Source organism: Lagopus muta, chromosome 3 (assembly GCF_023343835.1).
Source record: "Lagopus muta isolate bLagMut1 chromosome 3, bLagMut1 primary, whole genome shotgun sequence".
NCBI lineage: Eukaryota > Metazoa > Chordata > Aves > Galliformes > Phasianidae > Lagopus > Lagopus muta.
Genome location: NC_064435.1, coordinates 81,100,773 through 81,125,057, shown reverse-complemented (window position 1 = coordinate 81,125,057; position 24,285 = coordinate 81,100,773). Strand labels below are relative to the sequence as shown.

The 24,285-nt window shown below is 42.7% G+C and overlaps 1 protein-coding gene across 3 annotated transcripts in view; it reads right to left on the bottom strand.

Annotated features, from left to right (window-relative positions):
- LOC125690309 (uncharacterized) overlaps window positions 1-22,969 on the bottom strand; it is a 28,573-nt gene extending 5,604 nt beyond the window's left edge. For all 3 annotated transcript variants that reach the window (XM_048938492.1, XM_048938491.1, XM_048938490.1), the window contains exon 1: window positions 22,266-22,969. In XM_048938492.1, the coding sequence (XP_048794449.1) occupies window positions 22,266-22,764 (499 nt within the window). In that variant the 5' untranslated portion in view covers window positions 22,765-22,969. The remainder of the gene's footprint in view (window positions 1-22,265) is intronic.
- Between the last annotated feature and the right edge of the window lie 1,316 nt (window positions 22,970-24,285).

Here is a 24,285-nt window from a genome sequence, read left to right as displayed (position 1 = left end):
CGTATACCTCAAACCTCCTCATTCTGGCAGAAATGCATGCTTCAGTACACGGATGGATGTCTACCTTGCAGTAAGAGGCAATGGGCTGCTCCATTTGTATTGGCCAAGTGCTGTGAGGCTTCCATCTTCCTGTATCCCTTCAGCTTTTGTGGAAATGGATATTGTCTGACTTGTTCCTAAGTGGCTGTTCATTTTCCCCAACATTTTTGTGTGTACTTTGGGTACAGTGAACACTTGCTTTAGTTCAGTATCAGAGTCTGGCTAGCCTGTGGCTGCAGAGGAATGGTTTTGATGGCTTCAGTAGTTCCTGATAGCTCTGGTGTTTGCTTTTTCTGCTTATATCTTAAGTTCTCAAGCACACAATCATGTGTTTCTAAAATGGAATGGGGCTAAACAGATTTTTTTTTTTTTTAAAGGTGGGGTTCTTCCTGGGATTTACATGCTGAGCCCAAGCAGGATGCTTACTGAGTTTGCTCCTTGAGTTCAGTTTTCTCACTTTACTATGGCTTTCCTATTATTTTTTTTTCCTTGTAACAAAGAACTTTTATGATACTGAATTACTTCCTAGCTAATTATCACAGCTGTTTGAGTGTAATTTGAAACATGTGGTACAGACAATACTGTGATTGAGTTTCATTCTTGTTTGCAATAATTTGCATTCTTGTTCCCCTAATAATTGCAATGTAGCAATCTGGAGAGAGTCTACCATGTCATTCTTACCAGTGTAATGCTGTTCCTAGGGAAAACAATTATTTTAGGACTGACACTTTCCAGCGGGGTTGAAAGAATGACTCTTCAGAGCCAAGTGTAAACATGGGAGTCAAATGTATGTAGACAGTCATATCTGTGACTTTACCAACCATTCTCATGCTAAAAAAAACCTTTACAGTCTAAATTAGTAAGAAACTTGGATCTAAATACTGGGCTGGGAAGTTGCACCTTCACTCCACCTACATCTAAGAGGTCCAATTAGGCTTCTTCAAAGGCTACTGAAACTAGTAATGGAGGCTGGCTGCTGGGTATGGTGTAAACATATACAAGAAACCTAACTCAGAGCAGAACCATGCTTAAAAAAAAAAAAAAAACACCCTAAAACACATGGACAGCACTGTGTGGATTTACTTGTCCCTCCTTAATTGTTAACCTGCTGGCCAGTAGGGAAGGGCAAATGAGAGGAGCTAAAATGAGACAACTGAAATAACTTGGAAAACTCAGAATCAGGTACCAGGAAATGACAGTACAGAGGAGACATCCTAAAAGATTAAGAAGAAAAATAACAGAATTTATCTTGGGGAACTTTCGCTCTGAATAGTCTCTAATATTTTGAAGTTATGCTGTCCCTGGCCACGAAGGAGGATTTCCTTGTGTTAGGTTCAGTACAATAGGATGGTTCCTGCCACAAATAACTCGCGCTTAATGAGTTATTAACTTACTGAACAGACACAGGTTGCAAACAGAAATGCCAGGAGAGAGGATGATTTGGCTTTGTTTTTGAAAGTGTAATAATGGAATATCTAACCAACATTAGCAGCCGCTCCAATTCCTGTCTGCGTTAAGGTTTTTGGTAAGATAAAAGCTAATTCTGAACAAGGGCTTCTCTAGCTTGAATCAATCATTATGAGAGGATGGCATAGTTCTGGGAATCTACTGAGATTTCTTAGTGCCAAGTAAGAAGGTATTGTAGAAAACAAAACCTGGATAACTCAAGTTAACATCTGATTTGTTGGGAAGAGTGGATATTCTTGGTGGGGTAATTTTCATGGGCACCCTGAAGTACTTGCAACATCTTGTTTGAAGCTCTGCACTATTTTTACTTTATGTATAACTACTTGAGTATCTTCATACAATTACAAAACCTTACCTATATTAATCAACTTTCAAGTATTAGCTGTCCTTAGCACTAGCTATCCATGCTGAACTGTACACACTGAGGTACACTAGCATTCTTTTGTCTTTTTTGTGTCTTTTTTAAATCATGAGGAAAAAATATTGAAGATAAAAAGCTTTGGCTCTCACAGCTTGTAGACAAAATGCTTAGAGTCCTGGGATGATTGAGAGATTATTGGTATGTTAATAAGTACTTTTCCTGGACAAAAAGTTCCCGAAATAACTTTACTTTTTTCATTATTGTGGAATTAGTGCAGAACAGAGGTAACAGGGTGTAATGCTAGTGAAATTTCTAGGTAACAGCAGTCTACAGAGTTGCAATTGTCTGAATCTTCAAGTAAATTCATTTGAAATCTGTTAGAGGAACTTTATTTTCCTGTTTTCTGTGTTTATGAGCCTTGAATTTGTTTGATTAGAATGAGTGTGTTTGGAGGACCCTCAACAAGCATAGTGTCAAAGAATATCCTGAATTGGAAGGGACCTGTAAGGATCATCAAATCTGTCTTCTGGCTCCACACAGGACCAACTGAAAATAAGACCTTCTGTCTGAGAGGCATGAGAGTGCCGAGGTGAATGGAGAGGGGACCCCCACAGGCTGTTGGCTGCACAGAGCAGATCAGTTTATAGGGTCCAAAAGGAAAGCTCTCCAAGTGGGTCCCTTAATATACTGCCTGGTCCCTGAAGCTATCAGCCTAGGGTTGGAGATGAAAACTCTTGGCATCACGTTTCTTCCTACTTGTGAATATGTGCTACAGCACTGCTTCTAATGCTGCCAAGATAAAATAAAAGCTATCTCTTCATGCTGGACAGATCTGATGACATGGGTTTCTTAGGTTAACTGAAACCTGTCTTCATACAGGGAAACATGTAGTGTAAGGAGGGCCCAACTTGCTGGGGAAGGCTGGCTCTGGTTATAGTTCTCTGCGTTGTTTTATAACATTCATTTATGGTTTGTGTGTGCATGCACTGTGGTAGTTCCTTGCTGAGCAAGAAAGTGTGGTTTACTTTGAGAGATGGTCAGCCTGTGTGAATCCTTGGATTCACTCTAAGGAGTGCAACTATGGACATCGCTCTGATCTAGGCTTCAAGACTGGGATGTACTTTCTTTTTTTGAAATGAAAGCACCAAGGAAATCAATGCATTCCAGGAAAGCCAGGGCAACATCAATTTCAATATGCATAGTTTAAAATATGTGAGTGTACTTTGTGCACAATGCACTTAGTGTATTTACAGATGTCATTCCATAAGCTCAGGCAGAATGGAAGTACAATTGGAGATCCAAAAATGTGCATTCCTGAGGGAGAGACAGATGGCACTACATATGTGTGGTCTGCTGTGACTGCCTTCTTGGAGCATGATGGTATCTCACCTGTCAAGGCCTGTTTAGAGAGTGAGGCATCAGCCTAGATAGAAGACTTATCCAGGCAAACAGACTGCTATGATGTCCATTATGTGATGACCTGGTGGAGTACATCCTCTGGCTTTAATTTTCTGTGTGTCCAGAGCAACAGATTTAATAAAGTCAGCCTGGTAAATAAGAAGTCTATTTACACATTTATCTTTCCTCCTGTTCCCTTCTGCTAACCTTGAGACTTTCCTGGAATTGCTCTGTTCAGATTTGTGTGTCTAGATCTGGTTGTGTGTGGCCAGATCACTTTGAATTTCTGAACCACAGCTGTCTTTTCTTGCTAATCAGAATCATTTGTCTTCTGACCAATGTAGTCAATCAGTCAGTGATCTGCACCAGTTGTGGATTTGAAACAGCATTGTGAGGTTAAGTAGATAATGCCAGGGGAGGATTGCTGCTGCTAAATGCAGGGAGGCTTTCTATGGAAACTATTCTAAAATCCTACCACATAGCAATAGTAAGTGCCTCTTCCTCCTCTCTTCTTGAGGTAAGAAAGTAAAGATACAAGTGACTGACTTAAAAAATATAGAGCTTAGTAATATTCATCTGAAGTTCTCAGCTTAGGAAGTCTAACAAAGTAAAACTTGAGGATTTCTTGATGCCACCCAATAGAGATAGGTAATGCTACTGCAACCTGGGAGTGGTCTGGGGCACTGGGTTGCTATAGGCTCTTGGTTTGAATGACCTTCCAACAATGTGGAAGCTCATTACGAAAGGGAAAAACCATGAAACAGCAACAGGTTTTCACTGACTTTCACAGAAAGCATGATGCATGTTTTCATCTCTTGTTCAGCATCCTTAAAACCTTTTCTTTTAAAGGACTCAGTAAATGAACAAGAGTGTTGAATGATGAGGCTCCTGTTTGCCAGCAATTTGTGCTATTCCTGGCTTGCTGGTCACACTCTTGTGAATCCTTCAAATACTGAAGTTTGCTGTTTTGTGTTCTGAGCTACCTGGATCCTCTGGGTGAGAGCTGGGGGATGCACCTTGCAAATGTAGCTGGTCAAGGAGGACAGAAAAGCTGTGCATTTACTGATGATGGCTGTTCAAATGTTGCTCAGGATGGCAGCAGAAGGAACAAAGTGTTTCTCTTTGAAAAGTGATGTGTTAATATATCCTGCTATTGTACTTTGGGTCAGAGAAGGTTTATCTTTGCAAATAGCTCTGAATCTTCTTTTTCAGAATCTGGGTCTCTTTTGAATCTGACATTGCTTTTTATCTTCTAAGCAAAGTGTGTGTGTGTGTGTGTACATGTATGCATGCACGCTGCCCCTAGAAACAAGTGCTTCTCTTGCTGTCAATGCTGGTTTCTACTGGCCTTCTGCCACTGCATGGCATTTACCTGTTCTTGTATCTGTTACATGATAGGGCTGCAGCTCAGAAATGTGCTTGTGTAGGATGGTGCAGAAATATTCCAACTATTCTGGTTTTATTTCATTGGAAAGACTCAGAGGCCGAAAGCTTCTGTTAATTGTGTGGACAGTGCTGGACTTCAGATCCTTTGTAAGCCTCAATATGTTGGCTGTGCTACCATTGAATGTAAGGTGTTCAAAACCTAATGCAAGGACTGTTTCTGTCCACGTTTTGGTTAGAGCTGTGGATGCTTCTATATAGCACTTCATTCTTCGTATCTCATACTTCCTGACTGCCTGCTCATAGCAGGGAGCTGTACTGCCAGCTGTAAAGACAGTTCTGTCTTTCACCTCTAGATCCTACCATATGTCAAAGCCTTTTTTGCAGTAACAGAGCATGCTTTCCTAGTGTGAAAAATAACTGATGACAGCTCGCAATATCCCTGCAGACATCTCTTAAAACAGACTACTTGCTTGTTTCATTGGAAGACCAAGAAGAGAGTTTAGGCAACTGATTGACCAGATTATAGATGCGGCAGCCTTAACCCTGCTGTGTGCCCATCTTTTCCCCTGATCTATGATGTCCCTTCTGCTTCCAACTCTGTTATGGTAGGACCTCTGGCTCAGCAGCACCTGTGCTTAAGGCATCTGTCAGGGAGAGGCATTGTCTGGTCTTAGCTCTGTTTCTGAACTGGTGTGACTGGGGAGATCACTTAGCCCTTGTTGACCTCAGCTTCCCTTGTCATAAATGAAAATGGTGATAATTCTTACATGCCAAGTCATCTGTATGCAGGGAATACTGCAAACAAACCAAGTGTTACTGTTGAACAGGAAATTGTGCAGCCACATGGGTGAAGAAGTAACAGTAGGAGCTACCAGTATAATGCAGAGATCTCTAATTCCACTGGGTGGCAGCTGATCCTTTCTTTAGATAAGGAATAATTATTTTCTTTAATGTAAAGGTATCAACCTATGTAGTAAAAGTAAATGGATTTGGAACCAAGCCTACTGCAAGGTCATGAGGCTTTAACCATCTAAGATGGCCATTTTCCCCTTCCTAGCATTTCTTGAATTTTTCAGCTTGGATTCTCTTAGTTTAAGTCGGATAATAAACCAAGATCTGAACTGGAAAACCCATTACACAGGCTGCCTTTGGATTACTAATGACCTACGATATATTTAAAAGCAGACTTCTATTGAGCCCAGTTTTTTTCATTTGAAGTTTCCTGTCACACTTTGTATAAATGCCACAGAAACGAGATCATGTTTCCTGTCTATGCCAGCAAAGGTGGCAGAAACCCAGACCAATACCTCCTCTTGTACAGATCTGCAGGTCAGATTGCATACAAATACCAGGTTCCTTCAGCTGTGTCTGGTCGTGACAGAAAGCAACCACTGCATGAAAGGCCACTGGGTCTGGAATAGTTTTTTGGTAGTCATGTGGTGCTCCTAATGGTGTTCTTTTCTGGGTAGTACCCTCAGAGCAGAGACCAAAGCACCACACTATGCCCAGTCCTCCTGCTCAATGTTGCCCTCCAGCCCAGCTGACCCTGGTGTCAACTTTTAAATAGTCAGTTGTTTTGTTTCATTTGGGTGCTTTAGCATGCTAAACTGCTGAGGGGCTGGATCTTATTTTCTGTTCAAGAGGTAAAGCTTCTGTAAACCATGGTCACATGGGTTAGGCTGTAGATTACTGGCACTGCTCAAAGCTGGCTAGAAACTTCTTCAGTGTTTCAGGAGGAAATGCAGTGTCTCCAGTGGAAATCCGTAAGTTTCACCAGCCCTGCTTGGTGGCTTTCCTCTGGGGTACTTGAGCTCTGTGACCTTGCAAACAGTTCTGCCAGCCCAAACTTGCTTGCTGTTAGCATGGGGAAAACAGCCCTCCTTTCTCCCTGTGCTACCTCAAAGTACCTTGAGGTTTGCCATAGAACTGTTCACTTTTTACAGCATATGCAAGCAGACAATGTCACCTATCCTCCCTTCCACTCTTACTCCTTTTAGTTAGGTTGCTTTGCTGATATGAGTGCAGTTGGTGTAATAATTTTACACCAGGAAGGTGAACAAGAGCATAGCCCTAATAGTAGTGGCTTATGGGGTTGTGATCTTGAGGGTGCTTCTCTGCCCAGCAGGCTTTTGCTGCAGGAGAGAATTGGACTGCTCTATTATAGTGAGAGATTTCTCCACAGTGCTAGGTTAAGACTTGCCTGGATGTCAGTGTCTTTGCTGAAAGATATGGGAGGGTTTGGATGTGGAAGGGAATGCTGTGAATATAATTAGAGGATGAGAGTATGGAAGCTTCTTTGAGGGGATTTGAGTATGAATGAGCTCTGTAAAGAGCCATGGGTGATAGAAGTAGTTGCAAAGCTTGAAAATGAGGCCAGCCTCAGCTTTGATACCTCTCACGTGATCCTGATGAAGAGTTGCTAGATGAGTGTGAAGATGAATGTCTTCCCCTTTGTCTCAATTTATTTTAAAAGGCATTGGATGAGCATATGACTTCAGTACTGGAGTGAACAGAACTCTGGAAATACTGGATAGGTGATAATACTGTTATAGGTGATAACATATCTTCTAATATGTTGTAGATCTCCTGCCACTGAGCAGCATACTAGAAGCTTAAAAAAAGGTAATAGCATCACATCAGTTTCTTGAAACTGCCATGCTGAGCAGTACTTATACACTGGGAGGCAAAAGCCATCAATGAAACTAATGGGCTCTGCCCAGATGGTGTAGACAATCCCAAGAGAACCTTGGAAAATGTCAAAGCAAGGAAAACAGAAGTTAACATTAACTCCAAGAAGAAATCAAAAACAAAAACCTTCAAAGTATCTCAGTGCACAGCCATGACATTTTGTGCCCTCCCAAAATAGCACAGAACTTCAAAAGCATGCATTGATGAAATGGAAAGGATCTGTCCATTGATGATGAAACTGGGCAAATGCCCAGGGCTGACCATCAAGCTGAAGTGTGTCCCCCAGGGACACTGCAATGGCTGCAGTATGTCACTGTCTCTGACTGAAGCAGTTAAGTAAGGGGAGCTTGTCTTTTTTTTTATGCTGTCACCCCAAAGACTCTTTTCTCTGCTGTTCCTCTGCTATCGTAAAAATAATAATAATAATAATAATGATTAAAAATTAATGTTATTTAATTTTATTAACTTGATCCCATTTATATATTTGCTTCTGTTATTTATTAATAATTAAGCTAATTAATCTTAAGGTGCTGATTAGGAGGGAAGCCTATTTGGGAAAACTACTGTAACAGAAGCACCTGCTTTTAGCTGAAACTCTCCTTTGTTTCAGGATATCTTTTGGCATTGCCCTCTCCAAGCTTCTGATAACAGGGGTATGTTTGCTTGTGTATTGTAAGAGCAGGTAATGGTTTTGTCCTAGGGGATAGCTGCACAAAACATGTGAGGTTCTAATTAGGGGTTGGGATAGGCATGGAAAGCGTGCATGTGAAACTCATGGTTTGCTAATACACTGCCTAATGCTGGGGCTCTTTGAGGAGCCATGGGCTGAAAGGAGAACCTGTAGGTCAAATCCTTCATTGCTCCAACTTTGTTTTTCTGCACATTGACCTCTTGTTTAAAAATGGGTCGAGCAATGCTTATGCTACCCATTTGTTTCCCAGAAGACAGACACAACATTCACTTGTATTGCTCAATGTTTAGAAGCAAAGAACATGTAATTGGGGCAGGGTATTTGGGGCTGGCCTGCACAAATAGTTTCACTATTCAGCAATCACTTGCTGAAAATATCATCTGAAAACACAGGCAGTGTGCTAGCTGATAGCTGATGTCTCACACTGATAGTTTATTAACCCAATACCAAGTTTTAAATTGATCTCACAATTAACTTACCAGCTGAAAGATAAATTGCTGTAAGCCGTAACTGCTATAAATGAATTTCACTGTGTCCCTCAAGGAGTTTGTGAAGGATTAACTGAATCAGTTTAATAACAGATTGTAGTTAAACTGGGAACTATTTAGTGCAAACCAGTCCTTGGGGCTGGGAGGTTTTGTGGTGAATCAGAGGAAGGACTGCCAGCCAGTTCCTGGGGAGAAACCTCAGACTAGTGCTTCTACCTGGATCTCCTTTGCAAGGAGAGCTGTCTGTGCATCAGCAGCCATCAATTCCTCTGCTGTCACTGGGGAGGTAAAAACTTTCCTTTAACCAGATCAAAAATGCTACAACCACAAGAGACAAACTGCCAGGACAGTGTAATTACTTTCTGTCAGTTCCAATTTCCTGAGAACATGTCAGTGTATCACCTGTTTTTCAGCAAGCTGTGGATCAATTATTGTTCATCTGTTGCGCCTGGATTGCACCTTCTGGATCCAGCTATCCTATAAGTGTACACACTTTGGACTGCAATAGGTCCTTCTGACAAAAGTGTTTGACTATGTTTAATCTGGATCAGCCTTCTACTGAACACAGGTTCAGTATCAATGATTTTTTTTTTTAATCCCAGCCTAAGAAAATAGCAGCCTGGGTGTGTTGTTCTGCTCAGTTCCCTGCTGAGGTAACATAGGTTGTGCCACACATAATGGTGGTGGCTTCTCTGAAAAATAACTGCGTTTCAAATAAAGCTTTCTCTCTGTGGTAAGAAAGAAAACATAAGCAAATGTTTTAAGATGGTGATAATGAGAGCACAGGTTGCAAAATTTGCAGCATCTTGGGAGGCAATAGCTCAGATAATGTTCCCTTAGGTACCTGAGAGCATTGCATTTGCAATGTCATCTTGAATATTGATGGCAAAGGCAACAGCTATTCACTAAGTTGTAAGTGTAAGTAATGTGCTGTTTAATGGGCACAAAGTCATCTGTCTGCAAAGAACAACCCAGCCTGCCTGCTGATTTAAGCTCAGGAGCCTGGATGTTTTTCAGGACCCAGACACTATCTGCCCCAACTCAGTACTCTGGTGGCACAGTAAATGTGTCTTGCTGAGCTCCTGCACATCAGACTTGCCAAGGAGATGGTGCTGTGAAATGCTAGCAAAAAAAAAAAAACCAAACATGCTATGAACTCTTAGATCATTAAACACCTGTAAGATCACTAGACATCAATTGCACAGTGATCAGCACTATCTGGCACTTGTGGCAGCCCACTCAATGAGGTGCTCAGTGATAGATTAGGCATGAAGATGAATTTCTGCTGGGTCAAGGAAGGAGTGAGAAGCTGGGCAGCCTGCTGTGAGAGTTTGGGAGCTTTTCGACTACTTGTGTTTGGTGGCTTATTGGTATATATATATTTTTTAAATGTTGCTCACTGAGATAAATTGAACTTCCCTGCTGTTTTCATTACCCCAGCCTGTTAGCTTGGTCCTCTCTCTTGAATTACCAGGTTGGAGGGTGGGCATCAGTTAGAGGAGTTGGTACAGATAGTGAGAAGTGGTATGAGGTGCTTCCAGTTTGCCCTCAGGCAATTCACTGAGCTGTTGGTTATGCAGAGACTGTTCAAGAAAGGCAGCAGACTCCACTAACTCACCACAGCCCTCATTAAGAGTTCAAAAGCCTCTTATCTTTTCCTTGAACTATGAAATCTGGAAGAAACAAAGCAATCCCTGGCTGTACACTGGTGGAAATGCCCTATTCCAATGGTGATACTGTAAAGTTTGTAATCTTAAATTGTATTTACCAGTGTGCAGAACACAGAACTCTAATGACATCTTATATCAAAGAAACCTCTGTGTATGTGTCACCTGTGTGTTTTGTTATCAGCCCACAACTGTAGGAGGAGGGTGGGTAGTCGCAGTCTACTTGGACCAGACACAATAAGGAAATGTTAAACATCATAAAGTCATCAAGGTTGAAGAAGACTATTAGGATAACCCAGTCAAATCACTAACCCATTACCACCATGCTCACTAGCTGTGTCCTTCTGTGCCACATCTACACACTTCTTGATCACCTCCCCAAGTAGCCTGTGCCAGTGCCTCACTCCTTCTTTCAAAGAGATTTTTTTTCCTTGTATCCATCTAGAGCCTCCCCAAATAAAAACTGAGGGCAAAAGGACAAGGGTAATGGGGAAGGAGACTGGGTGCATTGGTGTAGAATCATAGAATGCTTGGAGTTGGAAGGTACCTCTGCAGGTCATTAGTTCAGTGAACCGGGACATGTGCAGCCAGCTTAGGTTGCCTGGGGCCTGATCCAGGGGCAGAGCATCAACCACATCACTGGGCAGTCTGTTTCAGTGCCTCACCACCCTCACTGTAAAAGACCTTTTCTTTATGCCCAACCTAAACTTACTCTCTTTAAGCTTGAAGCTGTTTCCCCTTGTTCTGTCACCACAGGCCCTGCTAAGGAGACTGTCCCCTTCCTTCCTGCAATGTTCCTTAAGATATTGAAAGGCTGCTATCAGGTCACCTGCAGGCACATGTGCTGTGTGAGTGATCCCCTTGATCCTTTTGACTAATCTTCTTGCTCCTCTACCATGACTCAGAGGTTAGGAATGAGGGTGTAACACAGCCAGCCACCACAGGCTCCCTTGGGGAGTTTTCAGATCACCAAAGCAGGCATCTGAGAGGAAAGACCTACCCCTCTTCTTAGTCCTTTATGCCAGTTTCTGACCCAAATAGCCTAAATGAGGACAGGAGCTGGGTGTCCTCAGTAAGTTCCACCAAATAAGAGAAGTAGCAAATGAGAAGAAACAGCACCACTGGCAATGGTGATCCAAAAGATAATTCAAATTACAGTGACTTTCATGTTTTGAGGATTTCTTCCTGTGCCATCTTTCATGGAGGAGGAAGTTATTTTGGGTAAAGGTGATAGTTCAGTTGGCAGGTGCTGTAAGTCATTTCATTTAAGAGTAATGATACTTCATGCAGAACCTCTCATTGCAGGATGCAGGTGAATGTGGTGCTATGTAAGTATTGTGAATGAAGTATAATGACTATCACGCTGATGGGGGAACAACAGCTAACTCAGCACCACACAAAGCTTCTCCACCACAGCTAGGAATCAAGTGTGTATACCTTGAACAACTAGTAATAAATTGTGTATTCTTTGGTTCCTAAACCAAGTTTTTTTTTTTCCTCAAGAAGAATTCTTTTAATAATGGTGATATTGACTAATATTGTTATGCTCTAGTGTAGTCTGCCTAGTTTTGGTAGTTTGCTTCAACTCATGAAAGTTATGGCTCGGATGCATTTTACTGACATCATTTTCATTATTAGTCTGCCTTGTCCCCTCTTCCATTCCTATCACACTGAGTTTTTGAGGTTTTTATAGGAAGAAATGTACTGTGTCCTAGAAAGAAAAGAAACAAGTGAAATCTAAACTCCCTGCTGCATATCACTTGAACTTCCCCACCCTGTGCTTAAGTATGATGCTCATTTTAAAGAAATAAATCTCTCCATCTTGTCCTGAAACTTTTTATTAATTTCAAGGACAGATAAGGCTAAAGCATTTTATTTTCCATCTTTGTGCAGCTATTTATAGCTGCACAAAAGAAGAAACAAACATTTATATCTCACCCCAATAACACTTAGCTCACCCTGGTAAAAATGCACAAGGGGTAGAGAGATACAGGAGGAAAAAGCAATCCTTTTCACTTCTGGGTGCCTGCATCTATGAGTGTGGAAGACCAAACGTGACAGCACCGAGTCCCATCAAAAGGGGAACTCCAGGATGTGGCTGCCCTGTTTCAGCAAATACCAATCTCCTTTGTTGCAAGACTTTCTGCATGCATCATCAGTCACTTAACATTCTGTGAACCCTGGAAACACAGAAACAGCAGCATCGATGCTAATTTGTTTATCTGCTTTAAGGAACTCATTTACAGTTCAACTTTAGTCACGTTGCTTCCTAAATTAACTTTCAAGTGCCTGACTAAGCCCAGGGTAACTGGAGAGCAGCCAGCCTGCCCATGGCCTTTACCATTTTTCCTCGTTATTCCCCATTCTAATGACTAAGCTTACCCACAACATTCGGACATGTGTAGTGCTCGTGACCTTCCTGGGCTTTCTAACATTATTCATAATTGTGATTCATTGACAGTCACCAAGGCCTATGCACGTGGTGCAGGGGGAGAGCCAAGCTGGTTGAGCTGTAGGTTTAATCCAGTAGATGGAGCAGCTGCATGACACGGCAGAGATGCCCTGTGGCTCTTTCTCAGGCAGTGTGATCTGGTGGTGTGGGACAGCTAGTAGTTATTAATTGAAGTGTGGTCATTATTTGCTAGCATCCACAGGCAAGAGTGAAATCTCTGCTCTGCTGAATGCTCTGAGGTTTGATTTCTTCTCGTGTGATCCCATTTAAAAAAAGCTCCAATCTTTATAGAGTTTATCATTAGGCTTTTAGAGCTGGCGAGTCAGAATGGGATCACTGTTACAGATGGTGTAAATCTGGGATATCATCTGATGCTGGTTTGATAGATGGAAACTGATCTGAGCTTCAGCCCACTTTAGGGCTTCAGAGCAGCAGGCAGTGCCTGCACATCTTCTCTAATTATCAGTGCCTATAGTTGAAGATGGCCTGGCACACCTTAAGGAGTTCAGGGTTTCCAGCTAATAGCTGTGATGCATGGAAATGCCCCTTACCTTACACGTAAACTGTTCCAATTTGTCATGTGGGAATGGAGTGGCAAGGTAAACTTTCCATTCACAAAGCTTTGTGTGCTATTACAGTGCTTTCCCTACTCCCTCCCAGATCAATTTTCTTTTCTCTGTTCTTTGTTAATATTCTTAAACTGTGCCCCTGTGCTGCTGACAGTGAAGTGCTACTAAATTGTGATGTGGTTTAGAGATGACAATTTCAAACAAACTGTGTATGATAGGCTTTCATCCTAATACTACTTAGACTTCAGGAGACAAGAAAGGTAGAGAATTGTCATATTTTGATGTGAACCTGTATCTATAAATGCAAAACCTAGGGCTGCCTTGAACAGAGGAGCTGTTGTTTGCAATGGCAGTCCTACCCCAGACAGGTGGAGCTCATCCTCACAAAAAAGCAACCATCACAACATCTTTGCATGCTCTCAAGCCCCACTTGAGGAATCCAAACAGCTCATGGAGGTTCTGGTGTTATGAAGACAGCACGGTGCCACTCTCCACAGGGTTGAACTTGTGTTGCCCACTGAGTTCTTGCCCACTTGTGCTATTTAGAACCATTCCATGACCATGTAGGGATGTTGCCATGATAATAACAGTGCGTAGAGACAACTTCATTGGCTTTTTAATATTGGCTAGAGCCCCGGGAAGTTCTTTCTGTCACTTTGGCTCATTTCACTAGCAGAACAGAGATAAGGCCTACTAGCAGAATCATTCTGTTGCTGTGTCTTTTCGAGGAGCACTTGCCAATGCAGTTCTGTCTCTGTCCAACACAGAGGCCAGTTCCCTCCTCGTGAGAACTGCGGGCAGGATTCCAGTTACAAGTGATGGGTAATAAATCTGCTAGCCTGGAAATTTCTTCAGGCAAGCTCCTGGGTCCATTTTTCTCTTCTGCTTTGTTGCCGTGAGTCAGGGAATGGTGTGGGCAGTATCCTCTGCCCAAGGTGGCACTGCAGGAATTTGGGCCAGTGGCATTAAATAGATTTCTACCTGGACTGCTGACACTCTTGCCAGATTGCATTAAGCTTTCCTGTGATTCAGGAGGTGCTGTCTCTTTGCTCCTGTGTTGAGCAGAGTTCTGCTTCCAAGGGGAATCTGGCCCACCATGATTAATACTTCAATTGAAGCCTATGTGCCATTGCTTTAATTTCTTTCTTCTTGTGGTATCTTCTGGTGTTGCAATATTAAATATCTAAACCCCTAAGGAGTTCATTAAGCAATAAGTGATACAGGATGTAGTCTGAGAGCTGGGAAAGAGAACTTACTGACAAGACCAGTGACCAGAGACCTGTATTTAGTGGAGACTCAGCTTCTGTTTTGCTTTCCTGAACACTAGACTAATTTATGTCTAAAACATGCACAATCCCTTCTCATTTTCTGCCTTTGGCTCTTGTATCTATACCTTCTCTTGGCTGGCAATAGTAGAGAGATCAGTCTCCTTTAAATTCTTATTTTCAAACCTCTTTTTGGCCTTCGTATATTATTAATGACTTGGAAAAATAAAACTGAAGGCTATATTCAAATCAGATGTTACTTCTTAGACATGTAGCTTCCCATTATTTTGTTAATATTAAATAAAAGAAATAGTATTTGCATAGTAGAAATAATAATTTCTTGGATTTCTAATTATCTGCCTTTCATACACTTCAGAAGGGGAATTTATCCGTGGTGAGTAAATCAGGTATTCCTCTGTGATCCTTTAGATGTTCAGCTTTAACACCATGACAGCACAGGTAGTACTAGAAATAAGTCTGCATTTTTTATTAACTATTGTCTAAAATGTAGACTCCAATTAAATCCAGTGGTACCTTGATTGGGATGAAGCAGAACTGGCTTCTTCCCAGCTGGAGGCTGCCCTGCCTCCTCACATCCCTATTTAGTGCTCTGCCCTGACTGAATGAGATGCCAATTAGTGCAGCTGCCCTTTGATGTTATGGAAACTTGTCTGGGGTGAACCAAATGGAGATTAAATTGCCATCAGAAGATGATAATCACTTTGAGCCAATTGACTCCTGCAAAGATGGTGATTGCAAGATTGTGTCCTTAACCAGACACACACCTCTCCTAATCTTTCTGTGTGGGTTTCCTCTTAATATAACTTTCCTATTTGACTTCTGTTAAGGTAAGAAACCTGAATTTTCTGGGGGCATTAAAAACAGCAATACCTAATCTCCCTATCTCCCTACTGAAGCTTGCCGCATTAAAATCAGCCTCTGCAAGACAAAGAGTGCTGATGCCCAAGAGAAATAGTGAAACCTTTCCTCAGCTGATGAGCCCTGACAAGCTCTGACACTTCATGCTGCTGTTTTCCTGGCCCTGTGACAGGGTAAGCGGACACCCAGTGTGTGTTCCTGGGGCATGAGCCTGCCTAGTTGGAGAGCAACTGCTTCAGAGAAGTTTGGGCAGGTAGAACAGATCTATTTCCTCCCAGGTTGTGTCCTGGCAGAGCAAACTAACTCACAAGAGGGACAGATTGGAAATTCCTTTGGAATGAGAAACATACTACAGCATTTCCACCAAGATGAATGCTAGATTTGCAGCGTATACACAAGTGAACTAATTTCCAGCTTGTTTTTCTTATCCCTGAAAATCTCATTATGCATCTGCACGCGAACTGATTCAATTCATGGTGAAAAGGCATTTCTGAGGGACTGATCTTTGTCAGCTGAGACATGCCAGCTTACCCTGCCATGCCTTGTCCTTCTACCCGGCAACCTGCAATTGATGCGGAGGACCCAAGCTCAAGGTCAGGGAGGGATGGAAGAGGAAGGAATTTGCAAATATTTCTAAGAGCATGAAGAATTGTGGGCATGGAGAGATGCTACCAAGATCTAATTTTAGCTTGAAGTGTTTGTTTCCACAAAAGTAAACAAGCAAACCTGGAATCAGAACATTAAATTAGCTTGTTTTTTGTGAGTTTTCTCTTCTTTAAAATGCTTTTTCTTGAGAAACCTTTGAGTATTTAACATTATCTGAAACCCAGAATTAATTCTGAGAACTCTAAAGCATCTGGGGAGTACCTATCACTCTAATTATAAGTTGTTTCCCTTTTTATTTAACAGGAGGGGGGAAAAAAGACAGAACCACTTCAACTTAGTAAAAAGGATTTCCACAGCAGAAGTTGCAGCTGGGGTTTTAAAACAAATGTTTTTGTCAAATCCTAGCTATGACCTCTTTCTTTAGTAATATCAGACCAAGAATTTGGATATGATGACCAGAAGAGCACATGGAAATGTCAATGAGTTAAACTTTGCAATGATTTCATTCTGGTGCTGTCCTACTGGCTTTAATGGAGTTGCTCCATCACAGCAAAGTTTGACTGCTCATAGTTCTCTTCCATTCTCAGCAGTGGAATTGTTACATAAACCTGGTGAAAGTTATGGATTGGAAAGAGATCTACCCTGGTAAGATTCATGCTTGTGTATGAGGAAGCCTCTTGTCCAATCTGGTGCAAAACCTTAGCAAGCTCTGGGGTTGTTTGAGATTTAGCAGCAAAGATCATCCATTCCTCTGCTCAGGACATGATCAGAAATTGTGCTGACCCAGACAGACGCACAAAGGAGAGCAGGGTTTGGCAGATACTAGTCTCTAGTTAAAACACTACTGGTCTTCTAAAAGTCTTGGAAATGGATGCATTCTAGCAGCCAGCCTGCATGGTGTAGCCAGTGTTTGTGGTGCTCCTTGCTTTAGGCTTTGTGTTTGGTAGGAGCTTTGACTTGGCCAGGGAGCTGAACTTTCTGCCGAGTTAGATCCTGTTGGATAAATGGACAGAAGCTGAGGTAGGCACCGGGCAGGCATCAGCTGTGTCCTCTCCAGGGTTCTGGTGACATCCAGGTAGCCTCCACTCAGATTTAAAAGGCCTCCCTCCCTTATGGGTGCAAAGCCCTCCATTAAATCTACTGCTCAAAACATTTGCAGATAAGCAGAACTCTTAAAGATAATCTCATCCTCTGTGAAACTTGGCTGACATTAATGCAGGTGCTATTTTGAAGGTTTGATATAAATGCAACCACAATCAAATAATTTGAAAGTAATCTTTTGGTTTAGGAGTGTATAATCAATGAACATACAGATGTTGCAATTAAGAAACATCCAGGAAAGTTAGGCTAAGTAAGATTATTGCAACAGGAAGATAATAAATGAAACATGTTTACCAATGTTGTAGGCTCACAGTATTCTCCACAAGGAGTGATCTCTAGGAAGAGATCCTTCCTCAGTGGCAGTCAGCACTTAAATGGGGTCTAGGAGAGGTGGAGCCAGGCTCCATCCCTTCTGGTAGCACAGCTGAGTTACCTTCACCTGTGTTCCTGTGGCTGACTCATTGCTTGCCTCAGGTGGTCAATCAGAGCATCAGGCTGTGATTCAGCAGTTCCATACAAGAGGAAAAATGCTAATGGCAATCAGCCAAGGTGAACATCCAGACACATGCCCCGCTTCTGAAAGAAACGCTTAAATTTACTGCTGAATCTTGAAGGCTATATTATCCTCATAGCATTACAGGGAAGTAATGGTCCTCAGGTGTGTGTACACTCTGTCATGTTAGAAATTGTTTTTGTTTTTTTTTTTTTTTTTAATGCAAATAGGTTTGTATATAGCCTAGCTGTAAGCTGCTGCTTAAAATTTTCCATTCCTTTGTGGGAAGCTGAAAATCAGATAAGCGAGCCTGGCTTTATATGAGGGCTCCTCCAAAAGTAATGCCTCCTATTTTATTATGCTGGCTCATGATGTCAGAGGCAGATGTTGGTGGTATGGCAATAGAAGTTGAGCCTTCCTACCAGTATTGCCTTACATGTTGTTGCTGTGTGACAAATGGAAGCAGAGGAGTAGTCTGATGTGGAAGTGTATATGAAGCAGAGGTGTGTCGCTGAATTCCTCCATGCAGAAAAATTGACATCCATTAGTATCTATCAATACTTGCTGAACAGTTCTGGAGACCAAACAGTGGATGTGAGTGCAGTGAGGTGGTAGGTGGTGCCTTTCAGCTCTGGCAACAGTGATATGAAAGACAAGCCATGCTCCACATGGCCATTCATGGCTGTTACATCATGACCTGAGGAGTGTCTCGATCAGGTAGCCCATCCATGTGAATTGGTGATTTATGACAAGGCAACTGTGTACGCAGCTGGATATCGGCTTCAGTGCGTTGGAAATGATAGCAATTTTGGAATATCACAAAGTTTTCACTGGGTGAACCCCACAAATGCACATGCAGGAACAGAAAAAGCACAGTATGCAAGTTTATCAGGACCTATCGAGCCAATCTGAGGCTGAAGGTGACAGTTTCTTGGATCACATATTACCTGTGATGAGATGTGGTGTCACTGTTAGGAACCAGAGGCAAAACGGCAGTCCATGGAGTGGTTACATGTGAATTCCTCATCGAAGACAATGCTCAAGACACAGCCTCAGCAGGTAAAGTGAAACACTGTCTTTTGGGTTAGGAAAATAGCAATCCTTCTGGTTTCTGGAACCCAGACAAACCATCGACTGACTGATGCGTTGTGACATTAAGCTGAAGGCTCCAACTTCCAGAGTTAGGCCAGAGGAGAAGATAATCCTTCTTTTGCAACACAACAACACCAGGCCCCATTCCAGTGTGAAGACTGTGGAACACATCGCCAAGGTTGGCTGGACTGTCCCACCACACTCACAGTCTGGATTTGGTGCCTTCTGATTTCCATCTGTTTAGGCTGTATGGGCAACATTTTCCTGGCAAGGATGCCATCATAGCAGCTGTGAAGCAATGGGTGACTTCTGCTGGTGCAGATTTTTACAGGTGCTGCATGCAGGCTCTTCACTGACAAAAACACAGAACTAATGGTAGTGACTGTGTTGAAAAATAGTATTTTATAGCAGAAAACTTTCTCTATCAAATACTGTAGTTATGTTCTTTGCATCTGTTGTAGTTTCCATGCAAATAAGCAGGAATCATTACTTTTGGAACAACTTGTGTAGCTCACAAAAGAAGCTCTTGACTTCCCTATGCTCTAATGAATTCTTAAGTACCTGGATCAATTTTGCTGTACTAATAACTTCTGAAATAGCTTAGTTTTATTTTGCTGCCGTAGAAGCACATTGCTCTGATGTAGAACTCAGATGCTTTAATTTCCTGGAGTGCCTTAAAGAGATATGGGCAATTTGGACAGTAAAGATGCGTGTATGACTAAGTGTGTCATCAGCATTCTAGCAGTGGTTGAATATTTGCTGCTCTATTAGGTCCTGTGAGAAATGAAATTATACAAATCTTAACTATGCTACCTTCTGTGTCAATGAATCAAAGTATCTAATAAGGTGTTGCGATGTCCAAAAACCAATCAATAGCATTTATCACTTACTTTGTGCTCTAGAATTCTTTTCCGAAGCTTTTGGTACATCAACTACTTCGCAATTTGCTTACACAAATGATGTGTACTGATGAATCCCAGCTGGTACTCCTGTCCATTTCTTCCTTTTTTCCTTTCTTTACTACAGTGACAATAGTGATTGAGTGACAATTTTGTCTCCTGGTCAAAATAAAAGCATCCCTTTTCTTTCTCTTAAGATTCTGTTTCCTTTTTGGTTGATTAGGCTGCCACTTGAATGTGGTCATAAAACATAACTAATGTGCACACTGTTTTTGAGAGATTGGCTGGTTGTGTCGGGGTTCTTTGCTTGTGAAGTTTTGGATTTTTTCGACTAAGAACTTTGGCCATCGTGAATGGGCATATCTATGGCTTGTAGCACAATCATGAGAGCTACTGGTTCAGAGAAAGGGAAAAAGCAAGAGCTGCATAGGGTAGCATTGTGCAGCGTCTTTCCCTGGAGCAGGGCAGCATCCAGAAGTCTCTCCCAGGATTAGCAAGCAATGGGAGAATGCAGAGTGGTTTCATCTGCCTGGCACAGCACAATGCTGAGAATGAGGATCACAAAGCCTAGGTGTCACTACTGCCTTGGTTAACAGGGAAGTCTCTCATGCAGGATCTGCTACTTTTGGACTCAGTCTAGCTTGAAGTCAAGGCTGCAGAGAAAGCCTTCAAGTTGCTGGATGTCCAGCAATGTGGCAATAAGCTTTGCTCCTTGTTTGTTAGGTTGGTCCCGAGACAAGAAGCCACACTACGGATGACTTACAAGGATTTTTGCAGGTAGTTATGGGTGTTAGAACACACTGTACTCACAATGGATGCTTTTTTTTTTTCTGGAAATTATTGTTGGCCTTTTTAAGTATTCTAAAAACTTAATGGGACAGGTTGTGGGCATTCACCCAGGTAAACTTTTGCTGAGATAGAGCATGAAAATACTTCTCTGGTGTTTAACTAAGTAAAAATCATCCTGGATCTCAGCATAATGGATGCTAGTGAAATTTTTGGTGTCTCTCTATAATACAAGAGAATGCAGTAAGCCTGCCTGCTTGTTAGTTTTTATCACTCTCCCCTGTCACAGGCTTGTATGTGTGGTGTTTACTTATTTATGCCAGGTGATCTATGTGAATGAGAGCTGGCAGGAGCTGCTCAATAATGGATGAAACACTGCAGTTCTGCTGGTGGCAAGTTCGACAGCACAGAGGGGTGCTGAGGGCTTGTTGCTCCTATAGCTGAGCTGTTTGCTCAAATGCTTTGCCTGGCGATAGCCAGAAACTTCCAGCAAGTCCTGAGGTGCCTCAGTGAAGAATGTTTTTCTGCAGAATACACTCTGACATCTTACATCACGGTCTATTTAATTTTCTAGATGGTTGCTCCTATGTGTAATGAAGAGCCTGACTAGCACTGGCCTTGGGGGAACAGCACTCCCATCTTTCTGCTGCCTTTTGCAGCACTTCCAGAACTGCATTTTTTTGGTAGGGCTTTTAGCATTAAGTTTAGGAAGGACCTCTAGGATCACCTAGTCCACCATCAAACCACCGCCACCATGCACACTAACTGTGTCCTTCAGTGCCACATCTATGCATTTGTTGAACACCTCCAGAATATGCTTTACTAAAAAAGCAAAATGTATGGAATTGGGGTAACCTGATAGGCTGACTGACACCTGAACACAACGATGGCAGTAGATAATTGAAAAGCTTCTGCCCTTATCCTACCTTAATCATATATCTTGGTTTCCAGAACACTTGGCTTTATTTTGATGATTCACAGGTTACACTGGCTAATATGAGAAGAGAGTCATTAACATAATAAATGCCTAAGAAAGGCATAGATCTAGCTGTAGGAAGCCTTCCTGTATTTAACCTCTGGGATTTATTGCAGTGGAAGTCTAAAAAATTAGCATTGACATCTGGTGCAGGTTACCTGCATGTATATCTGAAACACTAATCCTGCTGGTTTTGCAGCAAAATGGGGCCAGGCAGCCTCAGCTTGGGCAACACATTTTGTTATATGCTCTGGAGGATGCTGAGCTCTTCCCAGCTAATCATCTGTCTATTAAAGTCAGCTAATAGCAGAGGTCTGATTACAGTTCAGTGACTTGTTCACAAAGCGATTAATTATTCTCTCCACTAAGTGAGGAACTCGCTCCTATAGCACAGCTGATGAAATAGGTATTCATAACCTCATTTGTAGGAGGGGAAGGAGTTGGTTGAGCTAAGGTAGTCTGGTTCAAAACACCTGACCACTTGATCACACAGCTGTGGTTAGGGACTTGTTTGGCTTCCTTTTTTATCTGGGAAGGGTTTGACCTCAGTAGAACCTCACTATCTTTGCTTACCTGATAGCTGTGGGAGGCTGCTGGCTGGCTCATAAGCCTGTGTTTTGCTGCTCTGCTCTGAGAGGTGATCACTATTTCTAACTTGTAACACTGAGGCTTGATGCCTGTATGGCAAAGGGAAAGACTGGAGAGGAAGCAGAGGAATGAGATGCATGGTGAGACTACTGGGGTACAAGCCAGCAATGTTTGCTGTTGTCTCGCTCCAATTTATAGGAGGGAGATGAGGTTCTTTTAATATCTGTATACCCGGCGTGAGATTGAGAAATAACGGTTCATATGTTGTTCCATCCAGTTTATTACCAAACCTAACCAGGGAGACGGGGAAGGGAAGGAGGGCGATAGAAAAAGGTGGAAAAGAAACAGGAGTTGCGTAAAGCAGGGATAGTCACCAGCAGGATCCAGCAGCGGTCCCGTTGCACGGCGTTTGAAGGTCCCAGGCAGACGCAGCAGGGGAGAGGGCAAGAAGCAGTGTGGCCGGCCTTGGGCAGCAAGCAGGTAGACGAAGAAGTCAAGGAGCCAATTCTTGAAGCAGCAACAGCGGTCAGGCAGCAGGCTCAGGAGAGTTCGACAGCATGCAGGAATCACCTCAATCTTCAGGAATCCCTCTTCTTCATGAGGAATCTGTTGCCAGAAACCTATCCTCATGGTTTTCAGTTCCTTTTTTATCCTCCTTGTTCTCCTGCCTACCTGACAAGGATGGCCTTGAGCAAGAGTCATTGAGTACCCCCTGAGATGGCCATCATCCTGAGATAGGTCCACACAAAGGAGCACTTCACAGCTCTTTAGCTGCAGTTCATCTCGCTCTCGTTGCCCCGGCCTTGCCCATCTGCGTCCCCCCAGACAAAGGATCTCACAACCTTTGCCCAGGACTTGCCTGGACTTGTTCATCTGTGTCCTTCAGACAAAGGATTTCACAATCCTTGCTCGGGACTTGAACAAGTCCATCTGTGTCCCCAGCAAGCTTTGAGACACAGACGTTAACAGAATAATATCTTACAGCTGTTAACCAGCTCCTTTCCAGCAGCACTAATCCACCACCACTGGGGATATCACTAATTTTAGTATAGCAATGGCAGAGGAACAGCTGCCCTGCCTCAACTGAAGGAATCTGCTAATATTCAAGGACGGTGGGTGTTTGAAAGCACACCAGCAAGGTTATGCAGCACGTGTGCCTTTGGCCAGTGTAATTAGATTGTATCCCAATGAGTTTGTTGCTAATTCCATCCCAGTTTGCTCTACTGTTTGTGAGCTGCTGGAGATATCTCTGCTGGCTCCCTCACTTTTGCATACAAAGGCGTCTCTGAGCGTGTGTAACAGTGTCACTGTTTTCTTTTTTCTTTTTCCTTTTTTTTTTTTTTAATCTTTCACTCCCAAATGGCTGTGAACAGGCGGCTTTTTCCTCTGTGCAGCTTTGTACAGATAGTACAGTAGGGAAAGCAGCCAGGGAGCTGTGGGGGAGAGAATTAACACTTTGTTCCTCTTCTGGGGACTGGTGAGCAGATACAGGGCTTACTTGGCTCTGGGAGGACTGTGCCCCCCTGCTTCTGGGCTGGGATGCAGCTGTGCTTTGCTTAAAAACAGTAGAGGGATGGCATGGGTTGAGGTGGCCCAACAAAATATTGGTGTATGTGGGATTCTAGAAAGCCTTTGTGTAGAATGAGGCATGAAGGCTGACACCGAGGGACTAGGGAAGGTATCTGTCCCCTGCAGTCCCTTGGTGGCACCTTCCTGATGCAGTGGCTCAGAGAGGGAATTGGGCAGGGATGGCAGAGAGCCTGCGTGTGAACCACCGGGCTTCCCTGTCTGCAGAAGGGATTGCAAGAGGACATAAGCAAATAATGTTTGGCCTGGTGATCAAACTTGAAAAATCAGCTTCCTCAGGCCTCTCAAAGGCTCTCATTTGGGCTGCAGATATGTACCTTTCTGCTTGTTCTCTGTCAAGGTGGACTTTCTTTCCTGAATTTTCAGTATCTTGTATACAAGACAAAACTAATTAAAAGGTGCAGGGAATAAAGCCTGCCATCTGGTCACTCTCTCCTATGCTATTTGCACATCACCCTCTTTGCCTCCAGGCTGAGGCCCATCCTTCCACAAACAGCAGCTCCGGGCCAGGAGCTACTCTTGAGTTCCCTCTGATAGGAATTCCAGCAAATACTTTTAAGCAAATATTTAGCAAGTATGCAGAGCTACTGTTAAGAACAAGGAAGTCTCCTCTGAAGTTTCAGTAATACCTGGTCCTCAGTGAGGCGAGGGTGGGGTTTTGAGGTATAAGTGCATCACTTGTCTGGCACAAACTCTTTGCTATCAGTCAACGCGTATTTCAGCTGTATCCCACCCTGTGCAGCTTCCTTCCACCTTTAAAATAGCTGTGCTTGCCTTTAATTTACAATGGAATTTGTATGACGCATG